The 21,043-nt window shown below is 43.9% G+C and overlaps 1 protein-coding gene across 1 annotated transcript in view; it reads left to right on the top strand.

Moving 5' to 3' along the window:
* LOC311233336 (serine/threonine-protein kinase PAK 3) overlaps positions 1 to 21,043 on the top strand; it is a 123,771-nt gene that overhangs the window by 20,906 nt on the left and 81,822 nt on the right. Inside the window, exons 2-5 of the mRNA XM_084320299.1 lie at positions 9,753 to 9,946; positions 15,307 to 15,407; positions 15,976 to 16,132; positions 17,767 to 17,804. Coding sequence (XP_084176425.1) covers positions 9,775 to 9,946; positions 15,307 to 15,407; positions 15,976 to 16,132; positions 17,767 to 17,804 — 468 coding nt within the window. The 5' untranslated portion in view covers positions 9,753 to 9,774. The remainder of the gene's footprint in view (positions 1 to 9,752; positions 9,947 to 15,306; positions 15,408 to 15,975; positions 16,133 to 17,766; positions 17,805 to 21,043) is intronic.

A 21,043-nucleotide genomic window follows, 5' to 3' on the forward strand; every position in this document is an offset into this window, starting at 1 on the left:
TACCCCCTCTAGCACCAGCTGAGTACCCCCCTCTAGCACCAGCTGAGTACCCCCCTCTAGCACCAGCTGAGTACCCCCCTCTAGCACCAGCTGAGTACCCTCCTCTAGCACCAGCTGAGTACCCCCTCTAGCACCAGCTGAGTACCCCCCTCTAGCACCAGCGAGCTGAGTACCATGGTCTGTGTGATGGTCTGTGTGTGATGGTCTGTAGGGCTGGACGGTATGGTCTAAAATTTATATCACGGTATATTTTGAAGCATAGACGGTAACGGTATATATCACAGTATATTCATTTATCTTAAAATGTCTATATAAATGCTTCTGAAGGGGTAAAACACTGGCAGCTATTACTGTACTTGTGTATTACTAGGCCATATTTCACATAGTACATAGGTATTTTAAGAACATTTATTGCGCAAATCTGCAATAGAAAAATGCAAAACCATTTCTCAAGTTACTTCCATCTCTAAAAAACACTTTTTTCTTGAAATACATTAAAATCAAGCTGCACAAAGTGAAAATAAAAACTACTGCAGGATAGGGCTGGGCGATATATCGAGTATACTCGATGTATCGCGGCTTGTTCTACATGAGATGTAGTAAATTACTATATCGTGAACATCGAGTATATGTTGTCACGTTGTGGCTGAGATGAGACTTGCTTTTGCGCAGAGCTGTCCTCTCATTTCATTATAGACACATGACCAGCGCGGACCTTAAATTACATGCAATTGTAATTTCATTAGACAGACCAGCGCGGACCTTTTAATGACATGCAATTTAATTGACGCAAGCAATGGGCTAACGTTAGCTGCTAACCAAGTTATCCATGATGACTAGGCTAAGCTACTAGCGTTAGCTGCTAACCCTGGAAAACGCTCAAAGCGGACTCCACGACACTAGTTCCATTCGTGAGGAAAGGGGGTGGGTTACCGTTATATTGACAACGCTTGACAACAGAAGTTTAAACATAACTTCATATTTATTGGTTATTCGTTTCTTTATATCATCCAGTTTCCATCTCTGTGTGTTAAACTCTTCCTGTTTACATTCGAGTGTGACATCATCACCTACGGCAGCTTAGACGATCAAAACGCAAACCTAGAACAAAACCCGAGGGGGGGGGGGCTGGCTCTCTCGCCCGCCCTCTCTCTCTCTCTCTCGCTCTCTCTCGCTCTCTCTCTACATTCAATGATTTAAAGTAGCCAAACGTTACAGTATAAATACTAACTGGATAGTTGATGATATAAACATTTAATTTCATTATCTGAAATGTTCTAAAATCATTAAGTCTGCTATAAGCCATTATCCCTTTGTGTGTGATTATTATTTTCTCACAGTAGTGTCCAGTGCAGGACAGGAGGTTTGACAATGTAGAGAGAGAGAGCGTGATGTAATAGGTTTGAGTTTGAGGTTTGAGCGTCCTAAGTTGCCGTAGTTGATGATGTCACACCAGGATGTCATTGTCAACACACAGAGTTGGAAACGAGAGCAGCCCGATGGATAAAGCAATATAAAGAAACGAATAGCCAATAAATGTGAAGTTATCTTTGAACCTCTGTTGTCAAGCCTCGTCAATATACCCCCCCCCCCCCCCCCCCCCTTTCCTCACTAATGAAACTGGTGCCGCGTTAGAACGTTAGCTTAGCGGCTAACGTTAGCCCGTTGCTGCGCTAGAGCAAGTCTCCTCTCAGCCTCCTTAGCCAAATTGAAATGCCCAAACTATATGGCAAGGTCCGTGAGCAAGTGGAGAAAAACTCAGTACAATTAAACACTATGCAACGACCACTGCAAACGTCGAGTGAATCGTCAAGTAACGCTAACATCATTGCTAACTGCTGTGACTAGCTGCTCTAGTCCAGGGGTTCCCAAACTTTTCAGGCCGCGACCCCCAAATAACGGTGTCAGAGGGCCGCGACCCCCACTATTATAGGAGGTAAAAAGAAATGGAAAAAATAATAATAATAATTTTATTTTGAAATTTTAATAAATGGAAATGTATGGTTGAAACATGCAAACGTTCAAACGCACACACACTAATAAGCAAATATAGCCCCAGTCAGGCCACTTTTTAAGCAGGGGGTCCCCCACCAGGGCATTTTTTGTTACAAAGACTTAATTTCCTGCATTCTGGTGCAGGAATTATTTTATTTGTACCCTTTAAATGCCAGTGTTTGTGATGGCATCACAAATTATTGTCAAAAAACAGGCTAGCATATGTATGATTAGCAACAACACAGATTTTTATGGATTTTCAGTTTTTTTGTAATTGATAAAAAATACAATCTTATTCAACTTCAGCCCTGATCATAACACCACATATTCATTTTATAATTCTAACCCTTTAAATGCCAGTGTGTGTGATGGCATATATTTGCAATATATCAAATGCAAAGTAGATTTTTCTGGGGGGGATTATTACAGGCTAGCATGTGTCAATGATTAGCAGTTTTTTGTAAGGGTCCCGCCTCCACCAATCACATGCGGCTCGCTTGTGTGCGTGAGAGCAAGAGAGAGAGAGAGAGATAGTTCTCCAACTTGTGTGAGTTGTAGTGATCTCCTGGTTGTTCCCCACCTAGGTTATCTAACTATTGCGCTGGTGCAACTAGAAACACTGGCCTGGCCTGCTTCTAAGTTCAGTGGCCTGAGTGCATAAAATGTTTTATTTTAATTTTTTTTATTATTATTTTTTATTATAAAAAATCATCTGGCGACCACCCAGAAATCGATTTTCAAACCAAAAATTTTTTTTTTTTTCTTTTTCTTTTTTAGATTCACCTTTTATTTTACAAAAAGTGATGTTTGGTGAAAGTTAGATGTGCACTTTATTAATCCCAATAGGGCAATTCATTCTTGTTTGATGATCAAGAGGCACGTTTTATTTGTTTTAAGTGAAGTTTGGTGAAAAAGCAATTATTGCACTATTAATCCCAATAGGGACATTCATCTTTGTATGATCAAGAGTAACCTTTTATATATATATATATATATATATATATATATATATATATATATATATATATATATATATATATATATATATATATATATATATATATATATATATATATATTGTTATTGTTATTATTTTTTTAAGTGAAGATTGGTGAAAGTTAGGTTTGCACTTCAATCCCAATAGGGAAATTCATCTTGGTTTGATCATTTGTGTCAAATAAAACAAAGGTTATTTAAATGATTTCCTAGGCGTTTCTAGTTTTCAAGAGAAAAAAATCGATTAAAATCGGAAATCGGATTTAAAAAAATAATAATCTGAGATTTTCTTTTTAGGCCATATCGCCCAGCCCTACGTCCACCCCTAATGGTCTGTGTGTGATGGTCTGTGTGTGATGGTCTGCAGGATGGTCTGGCAGACCGTGTGAGGGTCTTGTTTTGATACAGACACCATCTCTAACATCCTGAAGCGTCCCATCTGTTGAGCGACAGCACCTGTCGTCATGGGAACCAAGGTCTTTGAAGCGCATCACAAACACATCACACTGCTGTTGTCATGCCAGAACCAGCTGGAAGAGGCCTGCGGCTCACTACAGGTCTCTGAGCCATAGTTTGAGAAACCAATGGAGAACCAGAGTGTCCCAGGTGTCATAGCAGCATGTAGTAATAGTGATGATGGTATACATGGTCCAAACCGTAGTAACACACCAGAGTCCGTGCAGTGTTTATTATTAAGAGTCAGACAGTCCTAACAGTGTTTATTATTAAGAGTCAGATAGTCCTAACAGTGTTTATTATTAAGAGTCAGACAGTCCTAACAGTGTTTATTATTAACAACACTTTGGTTGCCAGGCTTATGTACATCATTATACCATCCTCTGCCAGCTCTATTTGTCTATGGAGAAGTTCCCCTTCTTTGCAGGGCTATAACATTTTAAATTGTATTGCTAAATTGACATTACTATGGCCCATTCAACGTCAAGTATCTATTGTTCAGGGTGTAGCAACGTTATACTTTTTCATTCACATATTCATACTAAAATACGGTCTAAAGTATAAGTATGTTTTTATCGTTTTCTGCAGCATTCTCCAGAACGTGATTTATAGCCCTAAATGCATTATATTGATGATCAAATACAGTTTGATAGCGATCTGCGCGAGATACAAAATTTCAAATGGACGTGCTTCTAGAAGTTACTACTTATTATCTGATGTTGACCGGATGGGGGGGGGGGTCGTTTATAATTCCGTGGCCAACGTTAGATGATTCATCTAGTGTGGGTGATATGATCATCAGAGCAGTTTATATCGAACACGTTAAAAAAACGCTGAATCTCACCGTAGCTTCCTCGTAGCGTTGGGCGATGAGCGTGGAGCAGAAATATTCCTATTATGGGATGTAGAAATATGCGATCCATCTCCAGGTTGTATAATAGTATATACGTCCAAATCATGTTGTTTATCGAGTTATTGGTAACGGATTGCTATCCATTGTGTCTAGCTCGAGTCCTGGGACTATTAGCGAGTGATCGGACCGAATTGGAATGAGCACCAGCTTCCGTTTCCTGTTTCCGGTTTGGGCGATCCGCCACCAGATGGCGCTCTTGAACCGTTGGAGAGTTGAGAGGGGATCAACAGTAGATCTCAAGTCTCCGGGGGAGAAATATGATTTCGATCACAGATTTTTGAAATATTGATATCAATGACGTGGTACGGCGTCTTTGGCATAATGAGCATGGCGGGGAATGACGTGTTAAGGCGTTTTTGGCAATCAAAGTGTTAAGAGTCAGATAGTCCATGCAGTGTTTATTATTAAGAGTCAGACAGTCCTAACAGTGTTTATTATTAAGAGTCAGACAGTCCTAACAGTGTTTATTATTAAGAGTCAGATAGTTCTAACAGTGTTTATTATTAAGAGTCAGATAGTCCTAACAGTGTTTATTATTAACTCATTGACTGCCACGCTGTTTTCCCATCTCTACTCCCTGGCGCCAGCGTTTCAGACCGTTTTAACAATGTTTGTATTGTAGACCGTATATGTCTGATGTCCTACACCAGTGGTGTCTTTCCCCTCATCCTGACTGTCCTCTAGATGTCCAGCCTGTTACAACTAATCAGCCTCCTTCCCAGAGGCACAGAGAGAGAGAGCCCCCCCCCTCCCCCTGTCCTCCTCCTGCCCCTCCCCCTCCTTCTCCTCTCCCCCTCCTTCTCCCAGTGTGGAGTCATTACAGGGCCATCCTAGACTGCTGATCAGACCCCCCTCCTCCTCCCCCCCTCATCCCCCCCTCCTCCCTGCTTTGAGACGTTTAGATTCATCATTAATGTTTGAGAGGATGTGGATGAATAGTTCATGGAAGAGAGAGAGACTGAAGACGAGAGAGAGATAGATGGAGAGAGAGAGAGAGAGACATCATCAGGTTGTGTTTGGGACACTCGTTAGGGTTGATCAGGGTTGTGTTTGGGACACTCGTGGGGTTAACAGGGTTGTGTTTGGGACACTTGTTAGGGTTTAACAGGGTTGTGTTTGGGACCTGGGACACTCGTTATGGTTTAACAGGGTTGTGTTTGGGACACTCGTTAGGGTTGAACAGGGTTGTGTTTGGGACACTCGTGGGGTTAACAGGGTTGTGTTTGGTACCCGGGACACTCGTTAGGGTTTAACAGGGTTGTGTTTGGGACCCGGGACACTCGTTAGGGTTTAACAGGGTTGTGTTTGGGACCTGGGACACTTGTTAGGGTTTATGGTGGTGGGACAGTGCAGGCTGTGAGGGAGGCAGGGAGGAGGGGGAGGTGCAGGCTGAGGGAGGCAGGCTGTGAGGCTGTGAGGGAGGCAGGGAGGTGGTGGAGGTGCAGGCTGAGGGAGGCAGGGAGGAGGTGGAGGTGCAGGCTGAGGGAGGCAGGGAGGAGGTGGAGGTGCAGGCTGAGGGAGGCAGGCTGTGAGGCTGTGAGGGAGGCAGGGAGGAGGTGGAGGTGCAGGCTGAGGGAGGCAGGGGGAGGTGGAGGTGCAGGCTGAGGGAGGCAGGGAGGAGGTGGAGGTGCAGGCTGAGGGAGGCAGGCTGTGAGGCTGTGAGGGAGGCAGGGAGGTGGTGGAGGTGCAGGCTGAGGGAGGCAGGGGGGAGGTGGAGGTGCAGGCTGAGGGAGGCAGGGAGGAGGTGGAGGTGCAGGCTGAGGGAGGCAGGGAGGAGGTGGAGGTGCAGGCTGTGAGGGAGGCAGGGAGGAGGGGGAGGTGCAGGCTGAGGGAGGCAGGGAGGAGGGGGAGGTGCAGGCTGAGGGAGGCAGGGAGGAGGTGGAGGTGCAGGCTGAGGGAGGCAGGGAGGAGGGGGAGGTGCAGGCTGAGGGAGGCAGGGAGGAGGTGGAGGTGCAGGCTGAGGGAGGCAGGGAGGAGGTGGAGGTGCAGGCTGTGAGGGAGGCAGGGAGGAGGGGGAGGTGCAGGCTGTGAGGGAGGCAGGGAGGAGGTGGAGGTGCAGGCTGAGGGAGGCAGGGAGGAGGGGGAGGTGCAGGCTGAGGGAGGCAGGGAGGAGGGGGAGGTGCAGGCTGAGGGAGGCAGGGAGGAGGTGGAGGTGCAGGCTGAGGGAGGCAGGGAGGAGGGGGAGGTGCAGGCTGAGGGAGGCAGGGAGGAGGGGGAGGTGCAGGCTGAGGGAGGCAGGGAGGTGGTGGAGGTGCAGGCTGAGGGAGGCAGGGAGGTGGTGGAGGTGCAGGCTGAGGGAGGCAGGGAGGAGGTGGAGGTGCAGGCTGAGGGAGGCAGGGAGGAGGTGGAGGTGCAGGCTGAGGGAGGCAGGGGGGAGGTGGAGGTGCAGGCTGAGGGAGGCAGGGAGGAGGTGGAGGTGCATATTGGTGGGACGGTCACGGTGCTTCCCTAAGCGTGGCCTTTGTTCACTAATGTAGGTCTCTCTCTGCTGCCGGGATGATGGCCCCGTTCCTCCCGCGCCTCACATGACGGGTTCAGCCCCGAGGGCGAGCGAGGCAGTGGAGAAGCCGAGGACAGGAGAGCGACTGAGCTGCATGTGTGATGTCATTAGTAGGTCAACCCTCTCACGGTCCGATATGTAGCATCGCTTTACACACAGAGAGCTGAGGAGGCTGTGAAGCTGCTTGTAGCATCGCTTTACACTAGGGCTGTCAACGAATATTCTATATATAAACATACACTCGATTGTAAAAATGTATATTCGAATTGTGTGAATTGTGTTAATTATTATTTTTTTGGATAGTTTTGTTTTTGTATTTTTATTTTTTACACAATACAGTAATAACAACAATAAACAGACTTCACAGGACATAGTAACAACAACAACAATAACGGAAATAAACATAAAACAAAAATCATCGAATATCATCCTTTTTTTAGAAGGAATATTCAAATGTCATTTTTGTGTCACAGCGCTACTTTACACAGCTGAGGAGGCTTAGAGCTGAGGAGGCTTAGAAGCTGCTTTACACTCAGAGCTGAGGAGGCTTAGAAGCTGCTTTACACTCAGAGCCAGGGGTGCAGTCGTAATATCAGAACTGCCTGTACGCTCCCGCGCGCATGCGCATACATGTTACCGTACATGTTACTATACATACCGCGTGGGACCACCATTGCACCACTGCTCAGAGCTGAGGAGGCTTTGAAGCTGCTTTACACTCAGAGCTGAGGAGGCATAGAAGCTGCTTTATACACAGAGAGCTGAGGAGGCTTAGAAGCTTTTTTTGATGAGGTGATACTCTGTGTCTTTATGATGAGGTGATGTCACCACTGTCTCTATGATGGCTGGTTCTTCTCTGGCAGAGAGGTGTAATGATCATTGATATTTGTTTATAAGGCATTATTGGAAAGTTACCTCCTTATTGCAACAAACTTCCTTTTCTTTTTTACTTTGGAGCCCAAACCACTGACCAAACAAACCACTGACCAAACAAACAACTGACCAAACAAACGACTGGCCAAACAAACCACTGACCAAACAAACCACTGACCAAACAAACCACTGACCAACAAACCACTGACCAAACAAACAACTGACCAAACAAACGACTGGCCAAACAAACCACTGACCAAACAAACCACTGACCAAACAAACGACTGACCAAACAAACCACTGACCAAACAAACCACTGACCAAACAAACCACTGACCAAACAAACCACTGACCAAACAAACCACTGACCAAACAAACCACTGACCAAACAAACCACTGACCAAACAAACCACTGACCAAACAAACCACTGGCCAAACAAACCACTGACCAAACAAACCACTGACCAAACAAACCACTGACCAAACAAACCACTGGCCAAACAAACCACTGACCAAACAAACCACTGACCAAACAAACCACTGACCAAACAAACCACTGGCCAAACAAACCACTGACCAAACAAACCACTGACCAAACAAACCACTGACCAAACAAACCACTGGCCAAACAAACCACTGACCAAACAAACAACTGGCTTGTCTTTAACCCTTTCACTACCGCACTACAGAAGGTTAAACCCTTTACTATGTATCACACTACAGACGGTAAGGGTTAACCCTTTTGTCGGTTGGCAGTGAAAGGGTTAACCTTCTGTATTGTCACAGTGAACGGGTTAACCATTTTGTAGTGCGGCAGTGAAAGGGTTAAAGTCCCCCAGAGCAGAGTCGACGTGCAAAGTCAGCCGTTTATTTTACTGCACCAACTTCTTGGACTGATCTTCAGCACGAGCTGAAAATCGATTCTTTGCTGACCTGTGGTCAGTTCAGGGCCACGCTCTGAAACCTCTCTGGCACACTGTGTACTTTTCTGGCATTTTATTGTTTTTATTATGTGTTTATTGTTGCCTAATTTTATTTGATGTCTAACTGTTTTACTGATTTTCTTTTTTATTCATCTGTGGTCTAACTATTTATTTGAATTGGAGTGACTGTGGTCCTGTATCAGTAAGGACAGTCTACGTGCTGCTGTTTGCTTGGTCCTGTCTTTCTCTCTCTCTCTCTCTCTGCTCTCTCTCTCGCGCTCTCTCTCTTCTCTCTGTCTCTCTGTCTCTCTCTCGTGCTCTCTCTCTTTCTCCCTGTCTCTCTCCTCTCTCTCTTATCTCTCTCTGCTCTATCTCTCTCCTCTCTCTGTCTCTCTCTCCTCTCTCTCTCTCTCTCTCTCTCTCTCTCTCTCTCTCTCTCTCTCTCTCTCTGTGTATCTCTCTCTCTCTGCCCCTCTCTCTCTCTCTCTCTCTCTCTCTCTCTCTCTCTCTCCTCTCTCTCTCTCTCTCTCTCTCTCTCTCTCCTCTCTCTCTCTCTCCTCTCTCTCTCTCTCTCTCTCTCTCTCTCTCTCTCTCTCTCTCTTCTCTCTCTCTCTCTCTCTCTCTCTCTCTCTCTCTCTCTCTCTGTGTGTGTCTCTCTCTGTCCCTCTCTGCTCTCTTTCTCTGCTCTCTATCTCTCCATGTCTCTCTCTCTGTCTGCTTTCTCTCTCCTTGCTCTGTCTCTCTCCTCTCTACCATTAGCACGGTAACGCTGCTCTTGTCACACTTGTCTGGGTCTCTCGCCCTGAGGACACTGTGTTAGTAAAGATGTCTGATACTCATCTGCTTAATCGCTGTCATCTGTCTTGTTGGCAATTTTGCAGTCGCTAATTTGAAGGCTTTTTTCCACACAGACGTGCAATTCTGAGCGGACTGAGGTCACAACAAAGTGGTACATAAATAACAAGGTGATATTAATAATGTAAGCTCTCTCTCTGTCTGTATCTCTGTATTTCTCTCTCTCTGTCTGTCTACCTCTCTCTCTCTCTCTCTGTCCTCTCTCTCTCTCCCTCTCCCTCTCTCTCTCTCTCACTCTCAGGTCAGGGTGAGTGCTACTAAAGATGTCTGACAGTGTGGACGTCGAGGAGAAACCGCCCGCGCCGCCCCTGAGAATGAACAGCAGCTCCAGAGACTCTTCTTCTGTGAACCACGCCACCAAACCGCTGCCCATGGCTCCCGAGGAGAAGAACAAGAAGGTCCGCCTGCGATCCATCTTCCCCGGCGGAGACAAGAGTGAGACAACCCCGTTAAACCCTAACGAGTGTCCCAAACACAACCCTGTTAAACCCTAACGAGTGTCCCAGGTCCCAAACACAACCCTGTTAAACCCTAACGAGTGTCCCAAACGCAACCCTGTTAAACCCTAACGAGTGTCCCAGGTCCCAAACACAACCCTGTTAAACCCTAACGAGTGTCCCAAACACAACCCTGTTAAACCCTAACGAGTGTCCCAGGTCCCAAACACAACCCTGTTAAACCCTAACGAGTGTCCCAAACACAACCCTGTTCAACCCTAACGAGTGTCCCAAACACAACCCTGTTAAACCCTAACGAGTGTCCCAAACACAACCCTGTTAAACCCTAACGAGTGTCCCAAACACAACCCTGTTAAACCCTAACGAGTGTCCCAGGTCCCAAACACAACCCCGTTAAACCCTAACGAGTGTCCCAAACACAACCCTGTTAAACCCTAACGAGTGTCCCAGGTCCCAAACACAACCCTGTTAAACCCTAACGAGTGTCCCAAACACAACCCTGTTCAACCCTAACGAGTGTCCCAGGTCCCAAACACAACCCCGTTAAACCCTAACGAGTGTCCCAAACACAACCCTGTTAAACCCTAACGAGTGTCCCAAACACAACCCTGTTAAACCCTAACGAGTGTCCCAGGTCCCAAACACAACCCTGTTAAACCCTAACGAGTGTCCCAAAAACAACCCTGTTCAACCCTAACGAGTGTCCCAGGTCCCAAACATAACCCTGTTAAATGATATAGTAAAGCATACAGTCAACACATTCTCTCTCTCTCTCTCTCTCTCTCTCTCTCTCTCTCTCTCTCTCTCTCTCTCTCTCTCTCTCTGTCTGTCTCTGTCTCTGTCTCTGTCTCTGTCTCTGTCTCTGTCTCTCTCTCTCTCTCTCTCTCTCTCTCTCTCTCTCTCTCTCTCTCTCTCTCTCTCTCAATTCAATTCAAATGGACTTTATTGACATGGGAAACATACGTTTACATTGCCAAAGCCAAACAAAACAAACAAACAGAGAAATCAGAAGAAATCAGTACAGTACGGAAGGAATTTTTTGTGTGATTGACAGTCTTTATGGTGGTTGTATTCCGTTGGATGTCCTTTTCTTGTCACAGCAGCTCACAAATCTTGCTGCTGTGTTTGCACATTGTTGTATTTCTCCAAGTAGGTATGGGAGTTTTGAGTTATTTTCCATGTTTTCAAAGTCTCTTTGGGTGTTTGCAATTTGTGGGAAGTATATGTCTCTGATGTCTTGGGCAGGTTGAAGTATATGTCTCTGATGTCTTGGTATAGTGGGCAGGTTGTTAAGAAGTGTAGCTCGGTTTCCACCTCTTCTTGTGTGCATTGGGTGCACAGTCTGTCTTCTCTTGGGAGCCAGGTCTGCCTATGGCGGCCTTTCTCGATGGCTAGGCTGTGCTCGCTGAGTCTGTACCTAGTCAAGGATCTCCTTAGTTTTGGATCAGTCACGGTGCTCAGGTATTCTGCCACTGTGTACTCTCTGTTTAGGGCCAATGTGTCAGATAGTTTTCTTTTTGTTTTCTTATAATTTGGTTTAGTCCAGTGTGGTTTCTGTCTGGTGGCTTTGTTTGTGTTTGTGAGCAGAGTCCCAGAACCATCTGGCTGAGTGGGCATCTATCAAGGGTCTCTCTGTAGGTGAGGGCTTTGTTATGGAGTGTGTCTGGGTCGCTTTCTTTGAGGTCATTATAGAATTTAAATGCAATTTTTGGGATTTTGATAATTAGTGGGTATCTTCCTAGTTCTGCTCTGCATGCATTATTTGGTGTTTGTCCCATTTTATGAAATCTTGGTTTGCAAGTGGGCCCCAGACCGCGTGAATACTTTCCCTAAGCCACTTGTCCTTCCGCGTTCGGTTTGCGCGATCTGATTGGCCACTGATGTTCCTCTCAGCGCCCAATCGCGGCCTAACTTTCAGAACTTTCAGCTCCAGAAGTCCGTCGCATCAGCTACCTACCTGCATGCGCTACCTACCTGCATCAATATACTACTAACTATCAACTAACTCGCTACCGCCGTGCATCAATATACTAACTACCTGCATCAATATACTACTAACTATCAACTAACTCGCTACCGCCGTGCATCAATATACTAACTACCTGCATCAATATACTACTAACTATCAACTAACTCGCTACCGCCGTGCATCAATATACGCATCAATATACTGCGCAATAAGTTGATATAGACTTTATTCTGTCAACCTTGACAATGTATGGTTAATGCTATTGATGTAGACTCATCAAAGTATTTTTAAATGCTTTGTCTAATAAACTAGACTAAATATAGCCTATAGAACAGATTTTTACAGCCTAATCTAAAACAGATTTTTTTTACACATTGGTTCAAACATGATCATGGAAGGTGACAACCCTAACATGTCATGTTGTGTCACAACAGAATGAGTAGGTGAGTGTTAGGCCTACAGAAAGTGTAATCTAGTCAATTCGGTAGAAGAGTCTGGTGGGCGAGATTATGCATGACCAGCCTGTCTAAAAACTCCTGCCTGTGGCTGAATAATGAAGCCCAAAGTCGCGTCACGCGCAAGAGCATATTACCTACTTATGCGGCATAAGTTAGTTATAAATTATGCCATGCTCAATATTAAAACTCACTGCTCGTCCACCCAACGTAAACAGAGCGTTAATATAGAGAGATGAAAACAATACAATACGTTATTTCGATTGATATGAATAGCTAGTAGTTACGTTAATATAGAGAGATGAAAACAATACGTTATTTATATTGATGTGATGTCGGACTGAAGGACTTGGGCTGTGGAACTGAAAGCTAGGCGCGATTGTTAGGAGTAACGTGATCGTTAATATAGAGAGATGAAAACAATACGTTATTTATATTGATCGGACTGAAGGACTTGGGCTGTGGAACTGAAAGCTAGGCGCGATTGTTAGGAGTAACGCGATCGTTAATATAGAGAGATGAAAACAATACGTTATTTATATTGATCGGACTGAAGGACTTGGGCTGTGGAACTGAAAGCTAGGCGCGATTGTTAGGAGTAACGCGATTGGGCGCTGAGAGAAACGCCAGTGGCCAATCAGATCGCGCAAACCGAACGCGGAAGGACAAGTGGCTTAGGTAAAGTATTCACGCCCCCAGACCTCGCAACCATACAGGGAAATGGGTTCTATGACGGAGTCTAATATTTTGAGCCAGATTTGAATTGGAATGTCTAGCTTGATGTTCCTTTTGATAGCATACAAAGCCCTTCTTGCTTTGTCTCTCAGGTCGTTCACAGCTTGGTTGAAGTTCCCTGTAGCACTGAGAGATGGGTGTCGTTTTTGTGTGTTCTAGGGCAAACTTTGTGTCTAGGAGGAATTTGTGTTTGTGTTGTTGTAGGCTGGGTCTTTTTTGGAATATCATAACTTTAGTTTTGGTTAGATTTACTGTCAGTGCCCAGGTCTGGGAGAATTTGTGCAGAAGATCAAGGTGCTGCTGTAGCCCTTCTTTTGTTGGAGACAGCAGCACCAGGTCATCTGCAAACAGTAGGCATTTGACTTCTGTGTTAGCTAGGGGGATGCCAGGTGCTGCAGTTTGTTCCAATGTTTTTGCCAGTTCATTGATGTATTGAAGAGGGTTGGACTCAAACTGCACCCCTGTCTAACCACACAGCTTTGAGGAAAGAAGTCTGTTTTTTTCCTCAATCCTCACAGCACATTGTGTTGTTGGTGTACACATTGACTTTATGATGTTGTAGGTTTTGCCACCAATGCCACTATCTAATAGCTTGTACAACAGACCCTTGTGCCAAATTGAGTATAATGCTTTTTTGGAAGTCAACGAAACAGGAGTATAATTTGCTTTAGTTTTTATGTATTTGGTTGTCGATTAGGGTGCTGAGGGTGAGAATGTGGTCTGTGGTGCGGTGTTTTGGTAGGAAGCCAATCTGTGATTTGCTCAGGGCATTGTTGTTTGTGAGGAAATGTATGAGTCTGTGGTTGATGATCATACAGAGGATCTTTCTCTCTCTATATATATAAAGGTAGTTTCTCAAACATGCACACTATAACATTATTGATCTACACATTAGTGACACACCTGTTCATTCCAGATATTAGAACCACAGCATTGGACAATTCCTTTTCCATTGCAGTTGCGTAAAGATAGAATCCCTTAGGTAGAATCCCTTGCTTAAAGGTAGAACTGCGACCTCTAGACAAAAGAGGCCCACTTGGTACTGCACTTTGTTTAAAGGGGAACTATTTTACTATTTCTTTCACTATTTGGGCACTTTTACACAATTCCTGTGAGTCTATGGAACACCTCTGTAATATATATATTTTTTTTATTCATTGTTTTGTATTTCTAATCAAGTCCTCAAAAACAGCATTTTTCTACCTCAAGATCTCGAGCTGTTTTGAGCCTGGGCTCCTAAACCACTGCGCCGGGCCGGCCCCGCCTGAACATTAACATGCAGCGGTGTCTCTCTGACATCACATATAGGGCACATTTTCAAATGACTCAGTTCAGTGAGGGTGAATATTGTGAGAGGAGAATTGGAAGAATGCGCCAATATGAGAATTTTGAGACATAGATCATATTAATATAAGTTCACATAGCTAGGAAACAATGCTAAACACTCAAAAAGGCCATTTATAAGATAGTTCCCCTTTAAATGTTTTTGTTTGGTTTGATGTGTGGGTTGGATTTCAGTGGGTATAGGGGGGGGGGGGGGGTTGTTACTGCTGGCCACAGCTCAGACTCCAAGAGGGTAGTCACGTCAAGTCAGCTTTATTTGTATAGCACATTTACAAACTAAAAGCCAAGTCAAAAAAAATGCTTCACACGATAAAAACACATACAGAAACAAGTAAAGAAAATGACATAAAAAGGTATTGTACATTTACACACAAGAAAATGAGATAAAAAGTCCAGAGTAATAGCGGACGTCGTATACAAGTGGCAGGCTAACTCTGGTCAAAGGCCAGGGGAAAGAGGTGCGTTTTGAGCAATGATTTAAAAGCCTCTAAGGCAGATCTTATGTGGGAGGCTGTTCCAGCAGCGAAGGCTCTATCTCCCCTAGTTTTAAGCCTGCAGCGACTGGTCAATGCCAACATACAACGCATTGCAGTAATCCAGCCGGGTCAAGATAAAGGCATGGATCACCCTCTCCAGATCCTTCTGAGAGAGGTATGGTTTGGTCTTGAGAGACGTCTGGAGACACTCACTCTATAATAAGTTACTAAACCCCCCCCCCCCCCCCCCAAAACGAATGTTTTAACATTCCCAGCTGTTGACCCCTCACAGTTTTAAACACAAAAGTATTTTACATTCATATATTGTCCTTGTTTTGTTCCTACCCCCCTCCCGTAGCCAACAAGAAGAAAGAGAAGGAGCGTCCTGAGATCTCTCTACCCTCTGACTTTGAGCACACCATCCATGTTGGCTTTGATGCTGTAACAGGAGAATTCACGGTGAGGATCCATCTATCTATCTGTAACGGATGGTACCGCGAAGCGCAGTCACGGGGGACTTCAGATGTTGTGAAGTGGCTGGGGCGAGTAGCGGTGCTATGGGTTAAACTCACTCTCACCCTTAAAAGACACATAGACACGTTGCAAAGCAGTGAATTCACTTCTTGGTATAGCGGTCTGTGCTGTTGCCCGTGGTGTGGGAGACCACGGGTTCGAAACTCCCTCGGGGCATAGAAGTTTAAGGTGATGATTAGGGTTGGGCATCGTTTGGATTTGAACGATTCCGGTTCCGGTTCCGATTCTCCGTTTCGATTCCTGTTCTAAACTATTCTCGGTTCCGATTCTTTGAGGTGCAGGTCAAAACAGGTCACAGCTTATTTAGCAGGAGATTTGTTTTATTTTTTGAAAAATCTTACATTTTTTTCATACTATTCACATTGTCAGTTGACTTGATACAGTTTCATTTGGTTGCTGTACTGTAACTAGGGTATTAATTAATTAATTAATCTCTCTCCCCCCTCTCTCTCTCTCTCTCTCTCTCTCTCTCTCTCTCTCCCCCTCTCCACAGGGCATCCCGGAGCAGTGGGCTCGCCTCCTCCAGACCTCCAACATCACTAAGCTGGAGCAGAAGAAGAATCCTCAGGCCGTCCTGGACGTCCTGAAGTTCTACGACTCCAAGGAGACGACCGTCAACAACCAGAAGTACATGAGCTTCACTTCAGGAGGTACAGCCGTCCGAGTCACAACGCTAGAGAGAGACGTTGCAGGTGTCTGAGTCACAACACTAGTAGAGCTGTTTCCCCGAAGCCTGTTTTTGGGCTTCGAACTTCGTCAGGGTTTTTCGAACGTTCGAACCTTCGTTTTTAATAATAATAAAAAAAAATCTATTTTATTTTTTATAAATATCCTCAAACTAAATCCTCAATTTGAATAAAGTCATTCATCTGATTAAATTAGTATTTTTTCTTTATTAAATCAACTTTCTTTAATGAATATAACTCATCAGTTTTAATACTATAATATTAGTGTAGCCTAATCGTTATCTGCAACTGTGAAGAAAAACCCCATTGGTTTAAACAGAATGAATAGACACATAAAAAAATATATAATAAATAATAATAAAAAATTCAAATGTTGAAAGTTAGAATTCGAATGCCAACATAATGAATGAAGGTCCAAATGTTCGAACGTTTGGGCTCAGCCCTAAACACTAGAGATATGTTACAGGTGTCCTTCATGCAGAATCACAACACTAGAGAGAGACCTTACAGGTGTCCTTCATGCAGAATCACAACACTAGAGAGAGACCTTACAGGTGTCCTTCATGCAGAATCACAACAGGAGGCTACTGATCCAGGTGCAGCATAGAGGCTACTGATCCAGGTGCAGCGTAGAGGCTACTGATCCAGGTGCAGCGTAGAGGCTACTGATCCAGGTGCAGCGTAGAGGCTACTGATCCAGGTGCAGCATAGAGGCTACTGATCCAGGTGCAGCATGATGCGTAGGGCTGAGCCCCAACGTTCGAATGTTCGGACCTTCGTTTGTTACGTTGGCATTCGAATTCTAAATCAACATTCGAATTTTTATTTTATTTTATAATTTTTTTTATGTGTCTATTCATCCTGTTTAAACCAATGGGGTTTTTCTTCACAGTTGCAGATAAAGATTAGGCTACACTAATATTATAGTATTAAAACTGATGAGTTATATTCATTAAAGAAAGTTGATTTAATAAAAAAAAAATACTCATCTAATCAGATTAATGACTTTATTCAAATTGAGGATTTAGTTTGAGGATATTTATATTAAAAGAATTGAATTATTTTTTAATTATTATTAAAAACGAAGGTTCAAAAACAGGCTTCGGGGAAACAGCCCTAGAGGCTACTGATCCAGGTGCAGGTTTCAGCTTCCTTATGGTGAAGAACCAACATGCTGAATCTCAGGTGCTGATCTGTGACCAGTGTGGTCACTACAGTACGTCTGATTAGAACACGTTCACAAGTTGTCACATAACTCTTTAAGCAGTGAATATTGTTGTCCATTCTAAAGTAAATAGAACATATACAGTAAGACAAACATGACAGTAATATACATTAATTAGGCTAAACATCCACATGCTAGTCACGAGCATTAGCATGATATCATAATGCTACAGCACCTGTAGCATGTTAGCTACAGCACCACAAGAGATGAGTTTAAACATGAACAGGTAAACTCACTTTTGCTATTTTCTCCGCCGTTGCCTACTGCAGCTTTAAGTTCTTAAATCGACCTGTTTTTCATAATCATATCATCATAAAAAAAAAAGTTTCCCCCCACATTGCTGCTCTAAGAACACATCTCCTCTCTGTTTCAGACAAATCAGCTCATGGGTTCATAGCAGCAAACACTCTGGTGAGTCACCTTGCTCTGCTCAGCTGATCCTAAACCAACTAGTGACCTCAGGTGGTGCATGTTGTGTGTTAGTGTCAGACATCAGGATATGTGGTGTTTTAGAACTCAGGACAATATGTAGCGTCAGACCTGATTGATTGATTGATTGATTGAAAACTTTATTAACAGATTGCAGAATGGGTACAATACGGTACGGCTCAATGCAAAACAAACTGCTAAGAGGATGCAGACCAGAGAGAGACTTTCATCTTGTTTACATCGGGGTCCCCCATTTTCAATTCATCATGACATTTATGACACACACAACAAACAATATATATACAATATATACATCCGAAGGGGAAGAAACTGTATGATACTGTATGCCGTGTCAGACCTCAGGATACTGTATGTCGTGTCAGACCTCAGGATATGTGTGCTGCTCTTGCCGGGAGCATGGATGATTGATCCGCCACTCCATCAGAGTTATGAGCCGTGTTCCCTGACCTCACATGACTGAGGTTTCAAATCAGGCCACTCGCTCGTCCTTCGTTGGTCATCTCTCCGAGCCATAGTGATTTGAAAGCAATCGTCTACACTTGTAATTAAAGAAAGGTTCTCACTTTATCATAATTTTTTTACAGGTAAGCAGCTACAATTAACACAATTACCAAAACGCTTTTATCCACTTTTGTTTCTTTTTGGGTGTGTACAGTATATCAAATACAGTATTTGAGGATTGTATTTATTTGGAAGTACAGATTTAGTCTAGTGAACCCATCAGTGCTGATGGCCTCCCACAATGCAATGCTTGTGTTTGTGAGACACTAGTTGCTTTGTAGTAGTTTGTGAGACATTGGTTGCTTTGTAGTAGTTTGTGAGACATTAATTGCTTTGTAGTAGGTTATGAGACATTGGTTGCTGTGTAGTAGTTTGTGAGACATTAATTGCTTTGTAGTAGTTTATGAGACATTGGTTGCATTGTAGTAGTTTGTGAGACATTGGTTGCTTTGTAGTAGTTTGTGAGACATTGGTTGCTTTGTAGTAGTTTGTGAAACATTGGTTGCATTGTAGTAGTTTGTGAGACATTGGTTGCTTTGTAGTAGTTTGTGAGACATTGGTTGCTTTGTAGTAGTTTGTGAGACATTAATTGTGAGACACTAGTTGCTTTGTATTAGTTTGTGAGACATTGGTTGCGTTGTAGTAGTTTGTGAGACATTGGTTGCTTTGTAGTAGTTTGTGAGACATTAATTGCGAGACACTAGTTGCTTTGTAGTAGTTTGTGAGACATTGGTTGCTTTGCAGTAGTTTGTGAGACATTGGTTGCTTTGTAGTAGTTTGTGTTTTTCACACAAGCAGCACTTTGTGTTTCTTCCTGCGACACGCAAACATTCACAAGCGTGCCATGACCTGGCGAGACGAACATTGAGACAAGCGTGGCTCGTGTTAAAATCTGTAGAGAGAAGGTGGAAAACTGGTGTGTGGTTAGAAGATGCAGAGCGGAGGGGTCTTGAGGGTGTGTAGTTAGAAGATGCAGAGCGTAGGGGTCTTGAGGGTGTGTAGTTAGAAGATGCAGAGCGAAGGGGTCTTAAGGTTGCTTTGTAGTAGTTTATGAGACATTGGTTGCATTGTAGTAGTTTGTGAGACATTGGTTGGTTTGTAGTAGTTTGTGAGACATTGGTTGCTTTGTAGTAGTTTGTGAAACATTGGTTGCATTGTAGTAGTTTGTGAGACATTGGTTGCTTTGTAGTAGTTTGTGAGACATTGGTTGCTTTGTAGTAGTTTGTGAGACATTAATTGCGAGACACTAGTTGCTTTGTATTAGTTTGTGAGACATTGGTTGCTTTGTAGTAGTTTGTGAGACATTGGTTGCTTTGTAGTAGTTTGTGAGACATTAATTGCGAGACACTAGTTGCTTTGTAGTAGTTTGTGAGACATTGGTTGCTTTGTAGTAGTTTGTGTTTTTCACACAAGCAGCACTTTGTGTTTCTTCCTGCGACACGCAAACATGACCTGGCGAGACGAACATTGAGACAAGCGTGGCTCGTGTTAAAATCTGTAGAGAGAAGGTGGAAAACTGCTGCGTACTAAAACACATTATTTACATTACGAGTGAGGAAATAATGTACAGATTTACAAGTTTTTTTCCCTCTGCAGTAGCGTACCGTGCTGCACCCATTTTAGCACAGTAGTTTCTCTAGTTTAGATGAGGCTAGAGGCATACTGGTTAGGCAGCCTGACGTACACCAGTAAGGTGTTTTGGGTGGAACAGTAAAGGTGTATTGGGTGGAACAGTAAGGTGTTTTGGGTGGAACAGTAAAGGTGTTTTGGGTGGAACATTAACACTTTGGATGCCACGCCTCCCCGTCTCAAAACCTTGTTGCGTGCCACTACCCACTTCAATGATAATCTGGCCGTCGCTTATCAATGACTTGTTTGCAGTCAACATTGTCGAAACGGATTGTTTTTTAATCGGTTCATTTCCGTTTTATACCATTTTGAAAAACGCTAGTTTCTTGAAACTTCCAGAAGATTTCAGAAGATTCTGTGATAAACGCCCTTTACTGTAATACACAAAACACATTGTAATTTTTCGGCCTATTTATGAATTGTTTTCAAATAAACGCTAGATTATCGATAGTAAATGTGTACTTATGCACGCTATAGAAGCGGGCTGAAAAATCGAATCTCTTATTTCCTGATCGCACGCACACACACACACACACACACACACACACACACACACACACACACACACACACACACACACACACACACACACACACACACACACACACACACACACACACACACACACAGGGCCCATGTTGATATCTCTGTGAAAAAAGCTCTGATTATCCTAAGACTGGTAAAATAGATTCCTTACCTCAGATCAGATGTTCTCCAAAAAGATTATTCCAATTCCTGATCGCCATTCCAAATTTCGATCGCGTTTATTGATCCAATGCTGGGTGGTCGAAACACCGATTCCACGCTGTTCTGATGGTCCAGAATGAATCCGATCATCTCGGGTGACTTGTCTGAGAAGTAAAATGAGGAAGCAGGATTTTTTTTCCCGCATACTTTTCATTCAGCCTAATCCAATGGGGTGCAGTACCACAGGGAGAGACGATAGGGGGCGGTATTTTCCCAATGAAGCTCAGGGAGAGTTCCAGTGGTAACGGGAGGCTAGATTGATGAAATATGAATGGAAATCGCTTAACCCCCTGAGGTCTAGAGTTTCTAGCTCCACCTTCTCA

The sequence above is a fragment of the Notolepis coatsorum genome (assembly GCF_963971535.1).
Source record: "Notolepis coatsorum genome assembly, chromosome: 8".
Taxonomy (NCBI): Eukaryota; Metazoa; Chordata; class Actinopteri; order Aulopiformes; family Paralepididae; genus Notolepis; species Notolepis coatsorum.